At 48.1% G+C, this 20762-nt stretch overlaps 1 protein-coding gene across 3 annotated transcripts in view; it reads left to right on the top strand.

Moving 5' to 3' along the window:
• The window catches only part of CFDP1 (craniofacial development protein 1), a 127681-nt gene that overhangs the window by 1691 nt on the left and 105228 nt on the right, over window positions 1-20762 (top strand). Inside the window, exons 1-4 of one of the 3 annotated variants that reach the window (XM_073307050.1) lie at window positions 4-197; window positions 6911-7019; window positions 8049-8289; window positions 11998-12116. In XM_073307050.1, coding sequence (XP_073163151.1) covers window positions 143-197; window positions 6911-7019; window positions 8049-8289; window positions 11998-12116 — 524 coding nt within the window. In that variant the 5' untranslated portion in view covers window positions 4-142. Of the gene's footprint in view, window positions 1-3; window positions 198-6910; window positions 7020-8048; window positions 8290-11997; window positions 12117-20762 lie in introns of those variants that run through there. The other 2 variants (XM_073307048.1, XM_073307049.1) reach the window with 2 other exon arrangements.

The following is a 20762-nucleotide window of genomic DNA, read 5'->3' on the forward strand; positions in this document are numbered from 1 at the left end:
CCGCGAGCACCGGCGGGCGCTCTAGCCGATCCCCCTTGAGTCTGTAGCTCGGGCGCGAATCGCGGAGGGCGCTCTAGCCTGCGTTGTCACGTCTCTCTGGTGCTGAGTGGCTAGCTTGGAACCGGCGGCGCCGGCCGACAGCATGTCGGCCTCGGAGGAGTATTCCTCCGCCGAAGACGAGGACTATGTGCCCTCAGGTGGGGCGGGGAGCCTCCGCGCACAGCGCCCCGGCTTTGGGGAGCTGCACTGGTGGGGGAGGGGCATTGGGGGCTATGATGGCAGAGGGAGGGGTGTGGGGGGCTGCGCTGGGGCATAGGGGGCTGTGATGGCAGAGGGAGGGGCGTGGGGGGCTGCGCTGGGGCATTGGGGCTGTGATGGCAGAGGGAGGGGTGGGGGGGCTGCGCTGGAGGGGAGGGGCATTGGGGGCTATGATGGCAGAGGGAGGGGTGTGGGGGGCTGCGCTGGGGCATTAGGGGCTGTGATGGCAGAGGGAGGGGCGTGGGGGCCTGCACTGGGGCATTGGGGGCTGCGATGGCAGTGGAAGGGGTGGGGGGCTGCGCTGGAGGGGAGGGGCATTGGGGGCTATGATGGCAGAGGGAGGGGTGTGGGGGGCTGCACTGGGGCATTGGGGGCTGTGATGGCAGAGGGAGGGGCGTGGGGGGCTGCGCTGGGGCATTGGGGCTGTGATGGCAGAGGGAGGCGTGGGGGGCTGCGCTGGAGGGGAGGGGCATTGGGGGCTATGATGGCAGAGGGAGGGGTGTGGGGGGCTGCGCTGGGGCATTGGGGCTGTGATGGCAGAGGGAGGCGTGGGGGGCTGCGCTGGAGGGGAGGGGCATTGGGGGCTATGATGGCAGAGGGAGGGGTGTGGGGGGCTGCGCTGGGGCATTGGGGGCTATGATGGCAGAGGGAGGGGTGTGGGGGCCTGCGCTGGGGCATTGGGGCTGTGATGGCAGAGGGAGGGGCGTGGGGGGCTGCACTGGGGCATTGGGGGCTGTGATGGCAGAGGGAGGGGCGTGGGGGGCTGTGCTGGGGCATTGGGGCTGTGATGGCAGAGGGAGGGCTGGGGGGGCTGCGCTGGAGGGGAGGGGCATTGGGGGCTATGATGGCAGAGGGAGGGGCGTGGGGGGTTTCCCTGGGGCATTGGGGGCTGTGATGGCAGAGGGAGGGGCGTGGGGGCCTGCGCTGGGGCATTGGGGCTGTGATGGCAGAGGGAAGGGCGTGGGGGGCTGCGCTGGGGCATTGGGGGCTGCGATGGCAGTGGAAGGGGTGGGGGGGCTGCGCTGGGGCATTGGGGGCTGCGATGGCAGAGGGAGGGGCGTGGGGGGCTGCGCTGGGGCATTGGGGCTGCGATGGCAGAGGGAGGGGTGGGGGGGCTGCGCTGGAGGGGAGGGGCATTGGGGGCTATGATGGCAGAGGGAGGGGCGTGGGGGGTGCACTGGGGCATTGGGGGCTGTGATGGCAGAGGGAGGGGTGGGGGGGCTGCGCTGGAGGGGAGGGGCATTGGGGGCTATGATGGCAGAGGGAGGGGTGTGGGGGGCTGCGCTGGGGCATTAGGGGCTGTGATGGCAGAGGGAGGGGCGTGGGGGCCTGCACTGGGGCATTGGGGGCTGTGATGGCAGAGGGAGGGGTGTGGGGGGCTGCGCTGGGGCATTGGGGCTGTGATGGCAGAGGGAGGGCTGGGGGGGCTGCGCTGGAGGGGAGGGGCATTGGGGGCTATGATGGCAGAGGGAGGGGCGTGGGGGGCTTCGCTGGGGCATTGGGGGCTGTGATGGCAGAGGGAGGGGCGTGGGGGCCTGCGCTGGGGCATTGGGGCTGTGATGGCAGAGGGAAGGGCGTGGGGGGCTGCGCTGGGGCATTGGGGGCTGCAATGGCAGTGGAAGGGGTGGGGGGGCTGCGCTGGGGCATTGGGGGCTGCGATGGCAGAGGGAGGGGTGGGGGGGCTGCGCTGGAGGGGAGGGGCATTGGGGGCTATGATGGCAGAGGGAGGGGCGTGGGGGGGTGCGCTGGGGCATTGGGGGCTGTGATGGCAGAGGGAGGGGTGGGGGGGCTGCGCTGGAGGGGAGGGGCATTGGGGCCTATGATGGCAGAGGGAGGGGCGTGGGGGGGTGCGCTGGGGCCTTGGGGGCTGTGATGGCAGAGGGAGGGGCATGGGGGGCTGCGCTGGGGCATTGGGGGCTGTGATGGCAGAGGGAGGAGAGTAGGGGGCGCATTGGGAGGCTGTGGGGGCTGTACTGGGGGCCCCGAGGGCAGCTTTTGCTGGAGTAATAACAATAACTTAGCTCTTATCCAGGCCTTCTTGTGGGTAGATCCCGGAGAGCTTTATAAAGGAGGCCAGTAGCTCGTTGTGTTCAAGTAGCTACATGAGACCTGCCACAATCCCAAACCGCGGCCCAGAGCGCTTTCTGCTAGCCGAGGAGGGCCAGATGGACTCCTGGCTGCTGCAAAGGGTGTTATTCTGTTGCTCTGTTCTTGGCCAGCCTCAGATTTTTTAGACCTCCAGTTATTGCCTTCAGCACCTCTTTGCTGCTGGTCATAACTCTTCGGAGCAGCTGCAGAGTGAAATTGGCTTGTTTCTAGTCAGTTTTCACTGTTGCCCAGGGCATTCTGAATAGCCTCTATGAATCAGTTTCATTCTGCAGTTGCCCAAGGAAGCTCTGAGCACCAGTAGAGGTAGTCTTCTCTGCGGACTCAGGCAGGTATCACTGCATCATTACACTTGGTTCGCATCCGGAAGGATTTCTTGGCAACCATAGTGGCTAGAAACTTACTTTTTTAAAAACAAAAGCTCCGATTGTGCCGAGTGAGGGTGTACACCAATAATGAGATCTGCAGACAGCGTGCAGAGCATCACCTGCAACTCCAAGGTGAACTAGTCTCCATGTGCATCAGCATTTATACTGTGGTAGCACCAAATAAGCTGATTTTTTAGGGATTGTCCATCTGGATGAGATGTCTGTCACCCCCTGCCCTGTAACTTGGAGATGCCTTGGTGCCGTGCGGCTGTGGTTCAGATCCCTGACTTTAAGCATATGGTCTCACCTTGGTCCTCACCAATCTTGTTACTTCTGGCAGGGTGACCCCAACAGCTTGGAGTCTCCCCAAATCCATCTTCCAAGAGTTCTTAATTACCAGATACTCAGACCATTCTCCTGTGGTTCACCAGTTCTGAAGGTGTGAAACCAGCCCTCTAGTTATCAGTTCATTTTGGTGTATATGCTTCACACAGTTTGCACACCAGAACCTGCATGGGATAAAATTAAAACCAAAAGTTTATAGAATCATAGAATATCAGGGTTGGAAGGGACCTCAGGAGGTCATCTAGTCCAACCCCCTGCTTAAAGCAGGACCAATCGCCAACTAAATCATCCCAGCCAGGGCTTTGTGAAGCCTGACCTTAAAAACCTCTAAGGAAGGAGATTCCACCACCTCTAGGTAACCCATTCCAGTGCTTCACCACCCTCCTAGTGAAAAGGTTTTTCCTAATATCCAACCTAAACCTCCCCCACTGCAACTTGAGACCATTACTCTTCATTCTGTCATCTGCTACCACTGAGAACAGTCTAGATCCATCCTCTTTGGAACCCCCTTTCAGGTAGTTGAAAGCAGCTATCAAATCCCCCCTCATTCTTCTCTTCTGCAGACTAAATAATCCCAGTTCCCTCAGCCTCTCCTCATAAGTCATGTGTTCCAGTCCCCTAATCATTTTTGTTGCCCTCTGCTGGACTCATTCCAATTTATCCACATCCTTCTTGTAGTGTGGGGCCCAAAACTGGACATAGTACTCCAGATGAGGCCTCACCAATGTCGAATAGAGGGGAATGATCATGTCCCTCGATCTGCTTGCAGTGCTCCTACTTATACAGTCCAAAATGCCATTAGCCTTCTTGATAACAAGGGCACACTGCTGACTCATATCCAGCGTCTTGTCCACTGTAATCCCTAGGTCCTTTTCTGCAGAACTGCTGCCTAGCCACTCGGTCCCTAGTCTGTAGCAGTGCATGGGATTCTTCCGTCCTAAGTGCAGGACTCTGCACTTGTCCTTGTTGAACCTCATCAGATTTCTTTTGGCTCAGTCCTCTAATTTGTCTAGGTCCCGCTGTATCCTATCCCTACCCTCCAGCGTATCTACCACTCCTCCCAGTTTAGTGTCATCTGCAGACTTGCTGAGGGTGCAATCCACACCATCCTCTAGATCATTAATGAAGATTTTGAACAAAATCGGCTCCAGGACTGACCCTTGGGGCACTCTGCTTGATACCGGCTGCCAACTAGACATGGAGCCATTGATCGCTACCCTTTGAGCCCGACAATCTAGCCAGCTTTCTATCCACCTTAGAGTCCATTCATCCAGCCCATATTTCTTTAACTTGCTGACAAGAATACTTTGGGAGACCGTATCAAAAGCTTTGCTAAAGTCAAGGAATAACACGTCCACTTGCTTTCCCCTCATTCACAGAGCCAGTTATCTCATCATAGAAGGCAATTAGGTTAATTGGGCATGACTTGCCCTTGGTGGATCCATGCTGACTGTTCCTGATCACTTTCCTCTCTTCTAAGGGCTTCAGAACTGATTCCTTGAGGACCTGCTCCATGATTTTTCCAGGGACTGAGGTGAGGCTGACTGGCCTGTAGTTCCCCAGATCCTCCTCCTTCCCTTTTTTAAAGATGGGCCCTACATTAGCCTCTTTCCAGTCATTCCACCTCCTCCGATTGCCATGAGTTTTCAAACATAATGGCCAATGGCTCTGCAGTCACATCCGCCAACTCCTTTAGCACCCTCGGATGCAGCGCATGCGGCCCCATGGACTTGTGCTCGTCCAGCTTTTCTAAATAGTCCCGAACCATTTCTTTCTCCACAGAGGGCTGGTCACCTCCTCCCCATGCTGTGCTGCCCAGTGCAGTAGTCTTGGAGCTGACCTTGTTCGTGAAGACAGAGGCAAAAAAAGCATTGAGTACATAAGCTTTTTCCACATCCTCTGTCACAAAGTTGCCTCCCTCATTCAGTAAGGGGCCCACACTTTCCTTGGCTTTCTTCTTGTTGCCAACATACCTGAAGAAACCCTTCTTGTTACTCTTAACATCCCTTGCTAGCTGCAACTCCAGGTGTGATTTGGCCTTCCTGATTTCACTCCTGCATGCCTGAGCAATATTTTTATACTTTTCCTTGGTCATTTGTCCAATCTTCCACTTCTTGTAAGCTTCTTTTTTGTATTTAAGATCAGCAAGGATTTCACTGTGAAGTCAAGCTGGTCGCCTGCCATATTTACTATTCTTTCTACACATCGGGATGGTGTGTTCCTGCAACCTCAATAAGGATTCTTTAAAATACAGCCAGCTCTCCAGGACTCCTTTCCCCTCATGTTATTCTCTCAGGGGATCCTGCCCATCAGTTCCCTGAGGGAGTCAAAGTTTATTGAGTAGAAAACCTACAGACTCCAAGATGAACTAGTAAGGGAAAGCAAACATGCACAAGTTATAAAGAAAATAAACATATAGATGCAACCCTCAGGCTTTATACTTTTCTATTGTATAGAATCCCTTGTCTAATACAAGTTACTTATTGTCTTTTAATAGCTTTCTGGCGCTCCCACTAAGCTGTAGGGGGGATCTCGGGTTCATGGGTAGCTTCCCGTTGAGAAGCTGTGCCTCAGTTTCTAGATGATCAGCCTCCCTTCCAAGCCTCTTTTTAAAAGGCTTTTTCCTTTGTTTAATTCTCCTGGGTCTGGTCTACACTACAGAGTTAGGTCAACAAAGGCAGTTTACATCAACCTAACTCTGGAAGTGTCTACACTAAAATTTTACTCCCACCGACATAACTGCCCCACACCACTGACTTAACTCCTCCAGCGATTTAGAGTCAAGGTTGGTGTAGTTAGGTTGACACAGTGTCGGTGCAGACACTGTGTTGCTTACATCGACTGTTACTGGCTTTCAGAAGCCATCCCACAGTGCCCCATACTGTGACAGTACAATTGACATACACCACCAACACAATGAGGAAAGTGTGGGCACACACAGCAGATGTAATTACTGCAGCAGCTGTATGCCAATGTAAATTAGATCAACTTAATTTTGTAGTGTAGACATGCCTTTAGATTATGATTGACTCATGGTTATTCAGACTGGGGAAATTCCCTCTTGACATGATACCTGGGGATGTCTCATTGTCTTTCCATTAACTCAAATGGTCCATCATTGTCTTTTCCTGGGCTGGATAATGAATGGGTTTTTGCAGTGGTTTAATGTAAACAACTTGTTTGGGAGGTGCTCCTCCCTGCTTGACTGCTACACCACTTTGCTGTGATTTGCAGCTGAAGCTTATGAGTCCAGTTTTCTATATACATAAATATATAAATTAATCACAATGGTCTGTTACGTATCTAATAATGACTATTAGGTTAGAACTTTCCAAACTCTCATAAGAGATCTTACTTGATGTATTTATATAATATGATGACGAAGTATGCAAACAGTCGGTTTAATGGCTTATATTTTGGATTTAAACTTTCTGTTCTCACCTTGGTGTGTCTGGACATTGATTATCACATAGGCCAACTACGCTGAGGCCCAATTATGCTAGGTGCTGTGCAAACATAGTAAATGTTAGAGTCTAAAAGACAAGTCCTAACAGGTTAAGACAAACAAGTGGCATGAGCACTTCCCTCTGAAGCCTGACTTCTAAGGAAGCCTTTGAACACAGTATGCCTATAGCTTGTTTCACCAGCATGCTTTCAGTGAGCAGGCCAAGGAGAAGGTTCCACTGGCAAGACTTGGATGTGCCATATACTTATGATTCTAATTTTGGCAAATGGGTTGTTTGAAATCATTTTTTCCTGTGGCAAGAGCAGAATCGTCTTTGTTTTCCTTTGTTTCTTGGGTGATTGTGGGTCCTGCTGCTGTGTGGTTCCAGGTGAGGAGTACAGTGAAGATGATGTGAGCGAGTTGGTCAAGGAAGACGAGGATGAGGAGAAACCATACAAAGAAAAAGGCAAAAAAAGTTCCAAAGGCACTGTGTGCAGGTAAATGCCAAATCCATCCCACCTTAATGGGATCATAACTGGTCTGTCAGTGGCTTCACTGCTAAGCCACTGGGATCAGCTGCAGTCGCCCTCCCTTACTTCAGTTATGAAAATGCGGTGTAGTTTAAGCTTTGCTCTTTGGTTAGTATTAAAGGTTACCTGCAAAGACAGTACAAAAAGTGCCAAACTTATAAGGGAAGATTCTAAAAGAGCATTATCTCTGTTCTTCAGACAGATGTAGAGACAGAGGTTAGATGATTCGCCCTAGGCCGTGCTGGAAGTCAGTGTCAGAGCCAGGAATAGAGCCCAGTTCCTGACTTCCAGGTCCAGGCTCTTTCCTCTAGAACAGTGGCTCTCAACGTTTCCAGACTACTGTACCCCTTTCAGGACGCTGATTTATCTTCTGTACCTCAAGTTTCACCTCACTTAAAAACTACTTGCTTACAAAATCAGACATAAAAATACAAAAGTGTCACATGATACTATTACTGAAAAATTGCTGACTTTCTCATTTTCGCCATATAATTATAAAAGAAATCAGTTGGAGTATAAATATTGTACTTACATTTTAGTGTATTGTATAGAGAGCAGTGTAAATAGGTCATTGTATGAAATTTTAGTTAGTACTGACTTCACTAGTGCTTTTTATGTAGCCTGCTGTAAAACTAGGCAAATCTCTAGATGAGTTGATATACTCCCTGGAAGACTTCTGCATACTCCCAGGGGTACGCATGGTTGAGAACCACTGCTCTAGAATGCTAACTTCCTTACCCAAGTTTTCCAGCCTTTGTAGCATCGGCTTTTGCCATATAATGGAGCATTTAAAGAGATTCTTTGAACCTTGCCCTTCAACTTTCTGACCGGTGTGGGGTTCTGGCTCAGTGTCTCCCCTTGAAGGTAAATGGAAGCCTCATGGTGAGAATCCAGCAGTCTGTAAATACAGAATCGTTAAGTCACTTCACCCATGCTCATGTTTCTACTGGTGAGGCTTTGCCCTATCTCAGCATTTCTGTTGTCATCTGTTCCCAGGAAAAGGGAGAGAGGAGGCCTCTTGTTAGTGCCAGGGGAAAGAGAGGAATCAAAGGATCAACAAAGTGACAGTGAGGAAAAAGAGGAGGCCGACAGTCTAAGGCAGGTGAAAGGAAGCAGAGCGGAGGAGGAGGAGAAAAAGAAGAAAGAGGATGCTCTGTGGGCCAGTTTCCTCAGTGATGTGGGGCAGAAATCTAAAGCACCGGCTGCTGCTCAGCTGACCAGTCCACAGACTAATAAGGTAATGGAGAAACCTGGCTGGGGCAGTTTTTATTATATTGAGTGGGGGAAAGAATCCAGAGGGTTAAAATCTGCAGATGGTGATGAATAGTTGTAGTTAGTATTGAGTGTTGGGTTGAACAGCAAAACAATGGATTCCTCCTATCCCGAATGTGGCCTTGTAAGGCATGGGTGTCAGAAATGGGGTTGAGCTCTTGTCACAAGGTACAAGGCCTATCTCCTCACTGGCTTTGGCATGGACGCTCCATCTAGCCTGTTGCACTGGCTAAGAGTGGTGAAGTCCTGGCTAAACCCTTCAGTATGGTGGTGGGATGGGACGGTCTGGTCCAGCATGGGAAGGAGGGGAACTGGAGCTGCCAGCTGCCAATGGCTTGTCCGGTTCCTGTTAAATGTTGGGCAGGTTGACTCCCTCTACCGTGGGCTGCACACAGCTGCAAATGGCAAGTGTAATTTGCATGAATACTTCTAGTGCAGCACTGTTCCTCTTTGGTTATGTGTGCATTTCAAAAAAGGAAGATAGGAGGAGGGGAAATACGGGGTGTAAACAGGGGCGGCTCTACAAATTTTGCCTCCTCAAGCAGTTGGTGCCAAATTGCCGCTGCCGCAAGAGCGGCAGAGCTGCCACTGAATTGCCGCCCCCTCCCCTCCCCTCTCCCCCGAAGAGCGTCCAAAAGCTGCCGCGGGACACAGACTGCTGCCCCACTCTCAATGCCGCCCCAAGCATCTGCTTGGAAAGTTGGTGCCTGGAGCTGGCCCTGGGTGTAAAACATACCAATATCCTTCACTTCCCCCTGCAATCTAGGGTGTCCTGAAGATGCCACATGTTTGGATTGTCACTCTGAATGAAAGGGGATCTCATCTCTGTGACGGGTTGGATCACGGAAACCCCTGGGGCTGCCACCTGATGTGCCAAGAATACTTCTGCCCCTGCTTTCCCTGTCAGTTTGGGACTCCAGCACCCTGTCTTGTTGAGCCAGACACACCAGTCTGCTCCAGCACAGACCCAGGGTCTGAACCATGTGCCCCAAAGCTGCAGACTTAACTGAAAACAGCTTAAGAAATGTTCCTGTCTTTGACACTCAGATGCCCAACTCCCAGTGGGGTCCAAACCCCAAATAAATCTGTTTTACCCTGTATAAAGCTTATACAGGGTAAACTCATAAATTGTTTGCCCTCTGTAACACTGATAGAGAGATATACGCAGCTGTTTGCACCCCCCCCCCAGGTATTAATATATACTCTGGCTTAATTAATAAGTAAAAAGTGATTTTATTAAATACAGAAAGTAGGATTTAAGTGATTCCAAGTAGTAACAGAACAAAGTGAATTACCAAGCAAAATAAAATAGAACACGCAAGTCTATGTCTAATACAGTAAGAACCCTGAATACAGGTAGAAACCTCACCCTTAGAGGAATTCCAGTAAGCTTCCTTTTACAGACTATACTCCTTCTAGTCTGGGTCCAGCAATCACTCACACCCCCTGTAGCTATTGTCCTTTGTTCCAGTTTCTTTCAGGTATCCTTGGGGGTGGAGAGGCTATGCAAAGTTCAGCTCCAAGATGGAGTTTTGGAGTCACGTGGGCAAGTCACCTGTCCATGCTTGATTCAGAACTTATAGGTGGCAGCCATGGTTCACATGCTTCCTTGAACGTCCTCAGGTAGACTTCTTATGTGGATTGGAGCCTTACAAGATTCATTGCCCTTTAAGTGTTTCTTGATTGGGTACCTAATTTGCACATTCCTTTCTCAAGAAGCTGACCAAATAAATGCTCTACTAAGGCTGCCTAGAAATCAAGCCAGTATTCATAACGTCGAATACAAAAATGATACATGCATACAAATAGGATTAATAGATTCAGTAGATCATAACCTTTACATAGATATGTTACAGGGCATATGTAGCATAAAACATATTCCAGTTATGTCATTCATATATATATATATATATATATTCATAAGCATATTTTCATGGGGCACCATCACAATCTCCCTGCTGCCTTTCTTCAGGGTGGTGCTTTTTAACGTAAACTGCTTGGTTGTGTAGTCTCCGACCCAACTGTCCTCTCCATGGCAGAAGTCTGACATTATAAAGTCCATTGATCTTGGATCCTTTGGTCAGGATATACTTTGTGTAAACATTTCAGCACAAGAACCTGAATGTGAAACTAACTAGAACTAATATTAACGTAATGAAATTGACTAATCCAAGTGGTTTGGCACTTCCTGGTAGCTGGTCACATGGAGCTAGCTCCACCTGGCTTTCAGCTGCTAAATTGCAATACAAAAATCCTAAAATACATTATTTTCCTAATGTCACTTTTTCATGTACTTGAAGACAATAGGAATGAACAGGAGTCAGTGAGGGCACAGTTTGCCCCCAGAACCTTAAGTAGAAGTGGTGGTGAGTGAGAGGAAGGAACCCAGATTGACTCTCAGATCACAGTGTGAGTGTACAGGGCTGGCAACTAGAAAAAACATTTGTAAACTTGAGTATACGTGCGCTGGAGTCATTGAGAGACACTAAACACTGATCCCCACAAGGCCATTTATACAGAGCCACCCTTCAGAATACAGCTGCATCTGAAGGCTGCAAAATGGCTTCAGTTGTATAATCCTTCGTTTTCATTTGCTCATAACTTTTAGAAAAAAAATCTCCAGTTGGGTTGAAATCTTCATGCTTGGCCTCCCCCCAAAGGTAAAGTAGTGCCTGTTGAACATTTGAGTCTCTTACATTCAGGATTGTTTTAAAAATAAGATGGTGAAAAAAAAAATACACTATTCTGATCGCTGCTTTTTTGCAGGCTCATTGCTAAATAATGGCTGGACTTTGAAAGTTCCGCATGCAGTTAATTCTCAGTGTAGAGCCTGGGCTAGATTTGGGAAATCTTGATTTAGGATTTCTTAAAGTCATGTCTGCTTTTAAATGTATGGCACGTGTACAGTGGATAGAAAACAAAGTTTTACAGGTGTGCTTGAAAAGTTTGCAGTTGTCATTTGTGTGCACCATTGTAAATTGCAGTTGTTCCTGACTAGGGGGAAGTGCCTGACCAGAAGCTGACCCACTACCTGGTAGCTAACAATCTGGCGACTTCTTTAAAATGAATTATAATAATTAGCTAAGGCAATTAAATGCAAAAACCAGTGTTTATATAAGGATGAGAAATCAGTCATCAGAAAATTCTCAAGAGCTCTACTGCAACAGGAAAGTAACCATTTTGTATAGATGTATTTTCTCTTTGTTTTTCCTGTTTAAAAGCAAACTTTAGTACATTGCTTTTAGTTGATGAAAGGTTATGGGACAGGTGAGTGTAATTTGGTAGTAGAAAGCTTAATTTGGAATTTCCAGATGCTTGCCTACTTTCTGAACTTTATACTGATGCTAGTTTTTGCATTCGGTCCCATAAAAGACAGCCCTGGGATTCTTTGGGCTTTTCTGCTGGGTGTGCAGAAAAGTTTGAGGTTCCAATCCTGGCCCTGCAATGAGGGTTAGAATCCAAGTGGCGAATTTAAATCTGGCAGCTGAGCCACTAGTCTCCTTTGCCGTTATTGTGGGTGACTTGCTCTTCGATAGTGACCAGTGGAGTCAGGATCTGAGCTGTAAAGCCAGTGCCACCTGACTGATGGGGTGGTCCATAGGCCACTTGACATAATTAGGTGGTCTCACTGCAGGATTCAGTTTCTTTGATTTGTTATTGCTGTGTTTCTCAGACTACAGCGGAGAAGAGTTCGAGCAAACTCCAGGAAGAAGCAAAAGAGACAGAGAAGCCAAAAGACATGGCAAAAGTGACAATCACCAAAGTGTTTGATTTTGCAGGTGAAGAGGTCAGGTGAGTTTGCCTTGAGCTGGTATGTCCAAGTTGTTGTATGTTGCCTTTGGAAAATGAGTGGCTAGAACATCTGTCTTCCTGCTAAAATGTTGGTGGTGCAGAACAGTGCTAGATGCTCCTTCTGTTCTCACTGTGCAGTTCTAGTTCCATAACTGACCATGGACAACTCTTGTAATGCAAATTGTACTGCAGTCCACTGTGGCTCTAATTTCAGATTAGCAGCCGTGTTAGTCTGTCTCCGCAAAAAGAACAGGAGGACTTGTGGCACCTTAGAGACTAACAACTTTATTTGAGCATAAGCTTTCGTGGGCTACAGCTCACTTCATCAGATGCATAGAATGGAACATATAGTAAGAAGATATATAGATAGATAGATAGATATAGATATATACACACATACAGAGAATATGAAAAGGTGGAGTAAGGCTAATTAATTAAGATGAGCTATATCAGCAGGAGAAAAAAATTTTTGTAGTGATAATCAAGATGGCCCATTTAGACAGTTGGCAAGAAGGTGTGAGGATACTTAACATGAGGAAATAGATTCATTATGTGTAATGACCCAGCCACTCCCAGTCTCTGTTCAAACCCAAGTTAATAGTATCTAGTTTGCATATTAATTCAAGCTCAGCAGTTTCTTGTTGGAGTTTGTTTTTGAAGCTTTTCTGTTGCAAAATTGCCACCTTTAAGTCTGTTACTGAGTGTCCAGAGAGCTTGAAGTGTTCTCCTACCGGTTTTTGAATGATATGATTCCTGATGTCAGATTTGTGTCCATTTATTCTTTTGCGTAGAGACTGTCCGGTTTGGCCAAAGTATATGGCAGAGGGGCATTGCTGGCACATGATGGCATATAGCACATTGGTAGACATGCAGGTGAACGAGCCCCTGATGGCATGGCTAATGTGATTAGGTCATATGATGGTGTCACTTTAATAAATATATGGACAGAGTTGGCATTGGGTTTTGTTGCAAAGATAGGTTCCTGGGTTAGTGTTTTTGGTGTGTGGTTGCTGGTGAGTATTTGCTTCAGGTTGGGGGGCTGTCTGCAAGCGAGGACTGGTCTGTCTCCCAAGATCTGTGAGAGAGAGGGGGATCAGGTGACACATGAAGTCTTGTTAAAGACAAGACACAGGGGTAGTAGCACCTTGCTGCTAGCCAACCCCCTTATAAAGCTGACAGACTTAGGGCTGGACTAATGGGTTGTTTTACACTGGGTGTGCTTTGAGGAGCTGGTTCTCTTCAAAGCCTTCCATGAGCAAAGGCCTGACTATCTCTTGGACTGTGTCTCCTTTCACATCTCTGTGAGAGTGCTGGGATCAGCAAGTAGGCTGCAGTTGAGGGAGCTTAGGACAAAGCTCATAGAATCATAAAACTGGAAGGGGCCTCGAGATCTTCTAGTCCAATCACCTGCGCTCATGGCAGCACTAAGTATTATCTAGACCGTCCCTGACAAGTGATTGTCTAACCTGCTCTTAAAAATTTTCAATAATGGAGATTCCACAACCTCCCTCGTCAGTTTATTCCAGTGCTTAACTACCCTGATAATTAGGAAGTTTTTCCTAATATCCAACCTAAACTGCCCTGGTGCTGCAATTTAAGCCCATTGCTTGTTGTCCTGTCCTCAGAGGTTAACGAGAACAGGTTTTCGCCCTCCTCCTTGTATCAACCTTTTATGTACTTGAAAACTCTTATCTTGTCCCTTCTCAGTCTTCTCTTCTCCAGACTAAATAAGCCCACTCTTTTCAATCGTCCCTCACAGGTCATGTTTTCTAGACCTTTAATCATTTTTGTTGCTCTTTTCTGGACTCTTTCCAGTCTGTCCACATCTTTCCTGAAATGTGGTGCCCACAACTGGAAACAATACTCCAGCTGAGGCCTAATCAGCGCAGAGTAAAGCAGAAGAATTACTTCTCATGTCTTGCTTACAACACTCCTGCTAATATATCCCAGAAGGATGTTCACTATTTTTTTTTTTTTTTTGGTGGAACAGTGTGACACTGTTTGACGCACGTTTTGCTTGTGATCCACTACAACCCCCAGTACTCTGTGGTACTCCATTCTGCAGTACTCCTTCCTAGGCAGTCATTTCTCATTTTGTATGTGTGCAACTGATTGTTCCTTCCTAAGTAGAGTACTTTGCATTTGTCCTTATTTGAATTTCATCCCGTTTACTTCAGACCATTTCTCCAGTTTGTCCAGATCATTTTGAATTTTAATCCTATCCTTCAAAGCACTTGCAACCCCTCCCAGCTTGGTATTGTCCACAGACTTTGTAAGTTTGCTCTCTATGCCATTATCTAAAGCAGAGGTGGGCAAACTACGGCCCACGGGCCACATCCGGCCCGCGGGAGCGTCCTGCCTGGCCCCTGAGCTCCCAGCCAGGGAGGCTAGCCCCCGGCCCCTCCTCCGCTGTCCCTCCTTTCTTGCAGCCGCGCGGGCAGCACGGCTTGTGCCTGCCCACCTCCCAGGCTTTCCAATAAGCCTGTCCTGTCACTCTGAGCTGCATGGTAAGGGGGCATGGGTTGGATAAGGGGCAGGAGGTCCCAGGGGGTAGTCAAGGGGTGGTTGGTTGGGGAGGAGGTTTGGGGGAGCAGAAACCAGGAGACAGGGAGCAGGGGGGGTTGGACGGGGGTGGGGTCCTGGGGGGGTCCTGGGAGGAGGGGATAGGGAGCAGGTGGGGGTTGGATAAGGATGGGGGTCCCAGGAGTGGGTGGTCAGGGGACAAGGAGTGGGGCGGGGGGGGTTGGATGGATCTGGGGGCCTCTCAGGGGCGGGGGGTGTGGATACGGGTCAGGGGACAGGTAGCGGGGGGGTTGGATACGGGGTGGGGTCCCGGGGAGGGTGGTTAGGGGACAAGGAGCAGGGGGGATTGGATGGGTCAGGGGTTCTGAGGGGGGCAGTCTGGGGGGCAGGAAGTGGGAGAGGACGGATAGGGGGCGAGGGCCAGGCTGTTTGCGGAGGCACAGCCTTCCCTACCCGGCCCTCCATACCGTTTCGCAACCCTGATGTGGCCCTTGGGCCAAAAAGTTTGCCCATTCCTGATCTAAAGCATTAATGAGGACGGGGATAATGGTAGTGGAGGCAGGCTTCTCCGTGCACAGTGATGGAACATCCTTCTGTGGAGCTTAGTCGTTGGCCATCTTCAGAGCACAAGGATAAACTCGATACTTTGCTTAGGCCTTCCCGCAATGAGGGATGCTGGCAAATGGCTTGCCAGCCCCTTCCCCATGGAATTCAGCCACCTTGTAGGATGATGTGTCAGGAAGTGCAGGGCATTTGGTCATAGTGGGACAACGATGATGACGCTTACTCCTTATTTTGAATGCTTAGGTGCCACAGTGAGAAGCATGTTAGCAATGCCCGAAGTTAGTATTGAGGAGCATTGGCTACCCTGGGTTGGTGAAACTTGCATAATGGCTGGCTGGATTATGGCCTGGTAAAGATAATGATGTTGGCAACAGAACAGAATCGTCACTCTGCGTAATAAGACAAAATGCTGATTTCTAACCTCATGAAAAATTAAAACGTATGGAATTGAATTCTCCACCAGGGGGAGACAAACCCAAGCAATAACACCCCAGTGTTATCCAAGAAGGGAGGGGGAAACATAGATAAACTGCTCCCAGTGACATTGCTTTTAATTATGGGTGATGAGCAATATGTAAAGACAGTGAGCCGGTCACGTAACTTGGACCTATTTCTCAATGGAATTAGTACTGTTGAAATAATAGATACCTTGTATTTTCTGAAGGTAGCACCTTCTGTTGGAGAATCTCAAAGTGCTATTCATAAAAATGAGGTAAGCCTCCCAATTGCGGTGCCTCACTTTTCCTGTGTATAAAATGGAGATACTGACCTACCCTCTGGAGGGTGGGCAGGGGACTTTCCCAAAAGCATCTGTTGCAGAGTCACAAAGAGAACCTAGGTGCCCTGACTCCCAGTCCTCTACTCTAAATGCTAGGTTCCATTGCTTCTCGCCAGGACTGTTTTAAGACTTGAGCCTTTGCATATATCTTGACTTTAGCAAAGCTTTTGATACGGTCTTCTACAGTATTCTTGCCAGCAAGTTTAAAAAGTATGGATTGGATGAATGGACTATAAGGTGGGTAGAAAGCTGGCCAGGTTGTCTGGCTCAATGGGTAGTGATGAATGGCTCAGTGTCTACTTGGCAGCTGGTATCAAGCGGAGTGCCACTTGGTCCTGGGGCTGGTTTTGTTCAACATCTTTATTAATGATCTGGATGATGGGATGAATTGCACCCTCAGCAAATTCACAGATGACACTAAGCTGAGGGGAGAGGTAGATACAATGGAGGGTAGGAATAGGGTCCAGAATGACCTAGACAAATTGGAGGATTGGGCCAAAAGAAATCTGATGAGGTTCAACAATGACCAGTGCAGAGTTCTGCACTTAGGAAGGAAGAATTCCATGCACCGCTACAGGCTGGGGGCCGACGGGCTAAGCAGCAGTTCTGCAGAAAAGGACCTGGGATTACAGTGGATGAGCAGCTGGATATGAGTCAGCAGTGTGCCCTTATTGCCAAGAACGCCAATGGCATATTGGGCTGTATTAGTAGGAGCATTGCCAGCAAATCGAGGGACGTGATCGTTCCCCTCTATCACCACTGGTGAGGCCACACCTGGAATATTGTGTCCAATTTTGGTCCCCCCACTACAGAAGGGATGTGGACAAATTGGAGAGAGTCCAGCGGAGGGCAATGAAAATGATTAGGGGGCTGGGGCACATGACTTGTGAGGAGAGGCTGAGGGAACTGGGGTTATTTAGTCTTCAGAAGAGAAGAGTGAGGGGTGATTTGATAGCAGCCTTCAATTACCTGAAGGGGGGTTCCAAAGAGGATGGAGCTTGGCTCTTCTCAGTGGTGGCAGATGACAGAACAAGGAGCAATGGTCTCAGGTTGCAATGGAGGAGGTCTAGGTTGGATATTAGAAAACACTATTTCACTAGGAGGGTGGTGAAGCACTGGAATGCATTACCTAGGGAGGTGGTGGAATCTCCATCCTTAGAGGTTTTTAAGGCCTGGCTTGACAAAGCCTTGGCTGGGATGACTTAGTTGGTGTTGGTCCTGCTTTGAGCAGGGGATTGGACTAAATGACATACTGAGGTCTCTTCCAACCCCGATATTCTATGATACGTGCTTATTTCTTACCTGCACATATGAGAAATAGAAGTTTAGATGCAGTTGTGCTCTTAAATGAAAAGAGACTAATCAATGGCACTGCAGGTTGCCAGTTAAAAAACCCACGCTGCTACTTGGATAAAGCAGCTTCTCAGCCAAACGAATCATTGCAGAGCCATGTTCCCGCTCAGTTACCAAAGTAATCTTTCCTCCCTTCACATCACACAAAGGTCTCGTATTCAGGATACAGCCTAATTAGAGGTATAAGAGGTTTGCTCACCAAGAAACTATTACTGAATTTTTCTGAAATCTGTGGGGTGTGGATCTGCAGTTGCTATTGCTGATTCAAGTCTCTTGTGCATATAGGTGGGTATGATAAGCGTATAGTTTAAAGGAGGACTTTGATTAATAGGCAAATGTACCTTGTAGGTTTTCTTAAGAACACAAGTATTCCATGGGTGGAAGAGTGCTTAAGCATTAATGCCTTTAAAGCAGGGATTGTCAAAGGAGCCTGGCAGAATTATGTGAACTTGTTCTCTTTTGACAATCCTAGCCTTAATTTTTTTCTCTTGTCCCTCAGAAAAGAGCATCTTGCTGAACGGCAGGAGAGCACTGTGAGGGAGACAAGGGTGTTGTAGGGTCTCCAGGCATGAGATCTCTCCCTAAATCTTTCTTGTGCATTTGGAGGGTGCCAATTACCACAATAGCTAGGTCTTGCAAAATGGATGTGAAAATTTTCACTTCCCTCCCTCACCATGTTGATAATAATTTGGGGGAGGAGGAGGGATTGGGCAGGGATTCTTTTATTCCTGCCTGTCAAAAGGAGTGACATGCCCTGGGGGAATAGAATTTAGCAAGGGTGCTCAAAAACTGAGCTCAGGGCTTTAAACATCAATATCCACTCATTCCAGCTACAGTTTTTTAATATTACATGCCGAATGCCCTACATTAATTTAAGACCTCTTTTTCGTGCAGGTACTGCTTTTCTGGCAGCCTCCCACGCTTCAGCAATGGGCTTATCTCCAGGGGGTCTGTCGGTGAAATGAGTTCAGTTACTAATTAAACTGTGACTTCTTTCTAGAATAAATCAAATCTGGGGATTTGGTGTAATCTTGGTGTAATCCTGCAAACCACCAAGGTTACCTTAACTTATATTGTTTAAAGCAAGCCCTGTATCAACAAGTCCCCAAAACTCAGGGTGGCTCGAGATAGACCAGCAGGGCGATGCCATCCATAGCTTGTGGCGATGTTACAGTGGCATGCAGCTGATTCTTAGCTCCTTGGAACATCTTTCTAGTCTCCTGTCCCTGTTTTTATGAATAACCATGCCTGAAGCTCCAGCCATTCTGGCATCAGAGTAATTGACACCTCAATCCCCCAGCTACTTGCATCTCAAAACATGCTATTCTGCAGGCTGCCAGTAAAGATTCTATGAACCATGGCTTGAGAACCACCCCTGTGAACACCCATCTGAACAGTGCTAGGTTGGGGAGCTGGGGGCGTTATTTTCTTTAAAGGAAAATGATGTTGTTTGTGCACAATGATAGCTTATAGAAAGGGCCTGAAAACCAAACACTGGATTTTTCTTCCTGGGAGAAAGTGTCTGTTATGCTGCATTCTAAGTGGGCTGAGGCTGCATTTTGGGAATGGTTCCTTTTTGAAAGCTATAGAATTTAGATCAAGATTTAGATTTAGATCAAGGAGGGTCCTCAAAGAATCAATCCTGAAGCACTTACATGAGAGGAAAGTGATCAGGAACAGTCAGCATGGATTCACCAAGGGAAAGTCATGCCTGACTAATCTAATCGCCTTCTATGATGAGATTACTGGTTCTGTGGATGAAGGGAAAGCAGTGGATGTATTGTTTCTTGACTTTAGCAAAGCTTTCAACACGGTCTCCCACAGAATTCTTGTCAGCAAGTTAAAGAAGTATGGGCTGGATGAATGCACTATAAGGTGTGTAGAAAGTTGGCTAGATTGTCGGGCTCAACGGGTAGTGATCAATGGCTCCATGTCTAGTTGGCAGCCGGTGTCAAGTGGAGTGCCCCGGGGTCGGTCCTGGGGCCGGTTTTGTTCAATATCTTCATAAATGATCTGGAGGATGGTGTGGATTGCACTCTCAGCAAATTTGCGGATGATACTAAACTGGGAGGAGTGGTAGATACGCTGGAGGGCAGGGATAGGATACAGAGGGACCTAGACAAATTGGAGGATTGGGCCAAAAGAAATCTGATGAGGTTCAATAAGGATAAGTGCAGGGTCCTGCACTTAGGACGGAAGAACCCAATGCACAGCTACAGACTAGGGACCGAATGGCTAGGCAGCAGTTCTGCGGAAAAGGACTTAGGGGTGACAGTGGACGAGAAGCTGGATATGAGTCAGCAGTGCCCTTGTTGCCAAGAAGGTCAATGGCATTTTGGGATGTATAAGTAGGGGCATAGCTAGCAGATTGAGCGACGTGATCGTCCCCCTCTATTCGATATTGGTGAGGCCTCATCTGGAGTAGTTTGTCCAGTTTTGGGCCCCACACTACAAGAAGGATGTGGATAAATTGGAGAGAGTCCAGTGAAGGGCAACAAAAATGATTAGGGGTCTGGAACACATGACTTATGAGGAGAGGCGGAGGGAACTGGGATTGTTTAGTCTGCAGAAGAGAAGAATGAGGGGGGATTTGATAGCTGCTTTCAACTACCTGAGAGGTGGTTCCAGAGAGGATGGTTCTAGACTATTCTCAGTGGTAGAAGAGGACAGGACAAGGAGTAATGTTGCAGTGGGGGAGGTTTAGGTTGGAGATTAGGAAAAACTTTTTCACTAGGAGGGTGGTGAAACACTGGAATGCGTTACCTAGGGAGGTGGTAGAATCTCCTTCCTTAGAAGTTTTTACGGTCAGGCTTCACAAAGCCCTGGCTGGGATGATTTAATTGGGGATTGGCCCTGCTTTGAGCAGGAGGTTGGACTAGATGACCTCCTGAGGTCCCTTCCAACCCTGATATTCTATGATTCAAGCCTGGATAGTTTTGAGGTACAGATCTCAATGGTCTTTTCTTGAAACTCTTACTTCCTAGGAAACCATTTAGTTTTATTCTTATACAGATACAGAGAAAACGCATCTAATCTGCAACACAAGGTGTTTAATACATAATCACCCCAAGCTTCCTAGGGGTTGGGGTGGGGAAGGCACCTCTATGTCCAGCTCATTGTGTCATGTAGGATTTTCCATGATCCCAGGCCCAGGAGAAACTACCCTTTTCTATATTAGATTAATTAATCTAATTAGACTAAGTCTGCTGTTGGATCACCCTTGCTAGTTTAGAGAAGCTTCTTAGTAAGCTAATAAATAAAGGACCAAGTTTATGGCCTACTCTGTTTTCTAAATTAATAGTTTACCTATTGCATTCAGAGCTGAAGCGTCTCAGTCTTGGAATTATTATGATCATTCCTCGATACCTGATTTCCATTTCTCCTTGGCACCTATTCCCTTGTTCTGACACACTCTCTGCTGCTCATTG

Source organism: Lepidochelys kempii, chromosome 12 (assembly GCF_965140265.1).
Source record: "Lepidochelys kempii isolate rLepKem1 chromosome 12, rLepKem1.hap2, whole genome shotgun sequence".
Taxonomy (NCBI): domain Eukaryota; kingdom Metazoa; phylum Chordata; order Testudines; family Cheloniidae; genus Lepidochelys; species Lepidochelys kempii.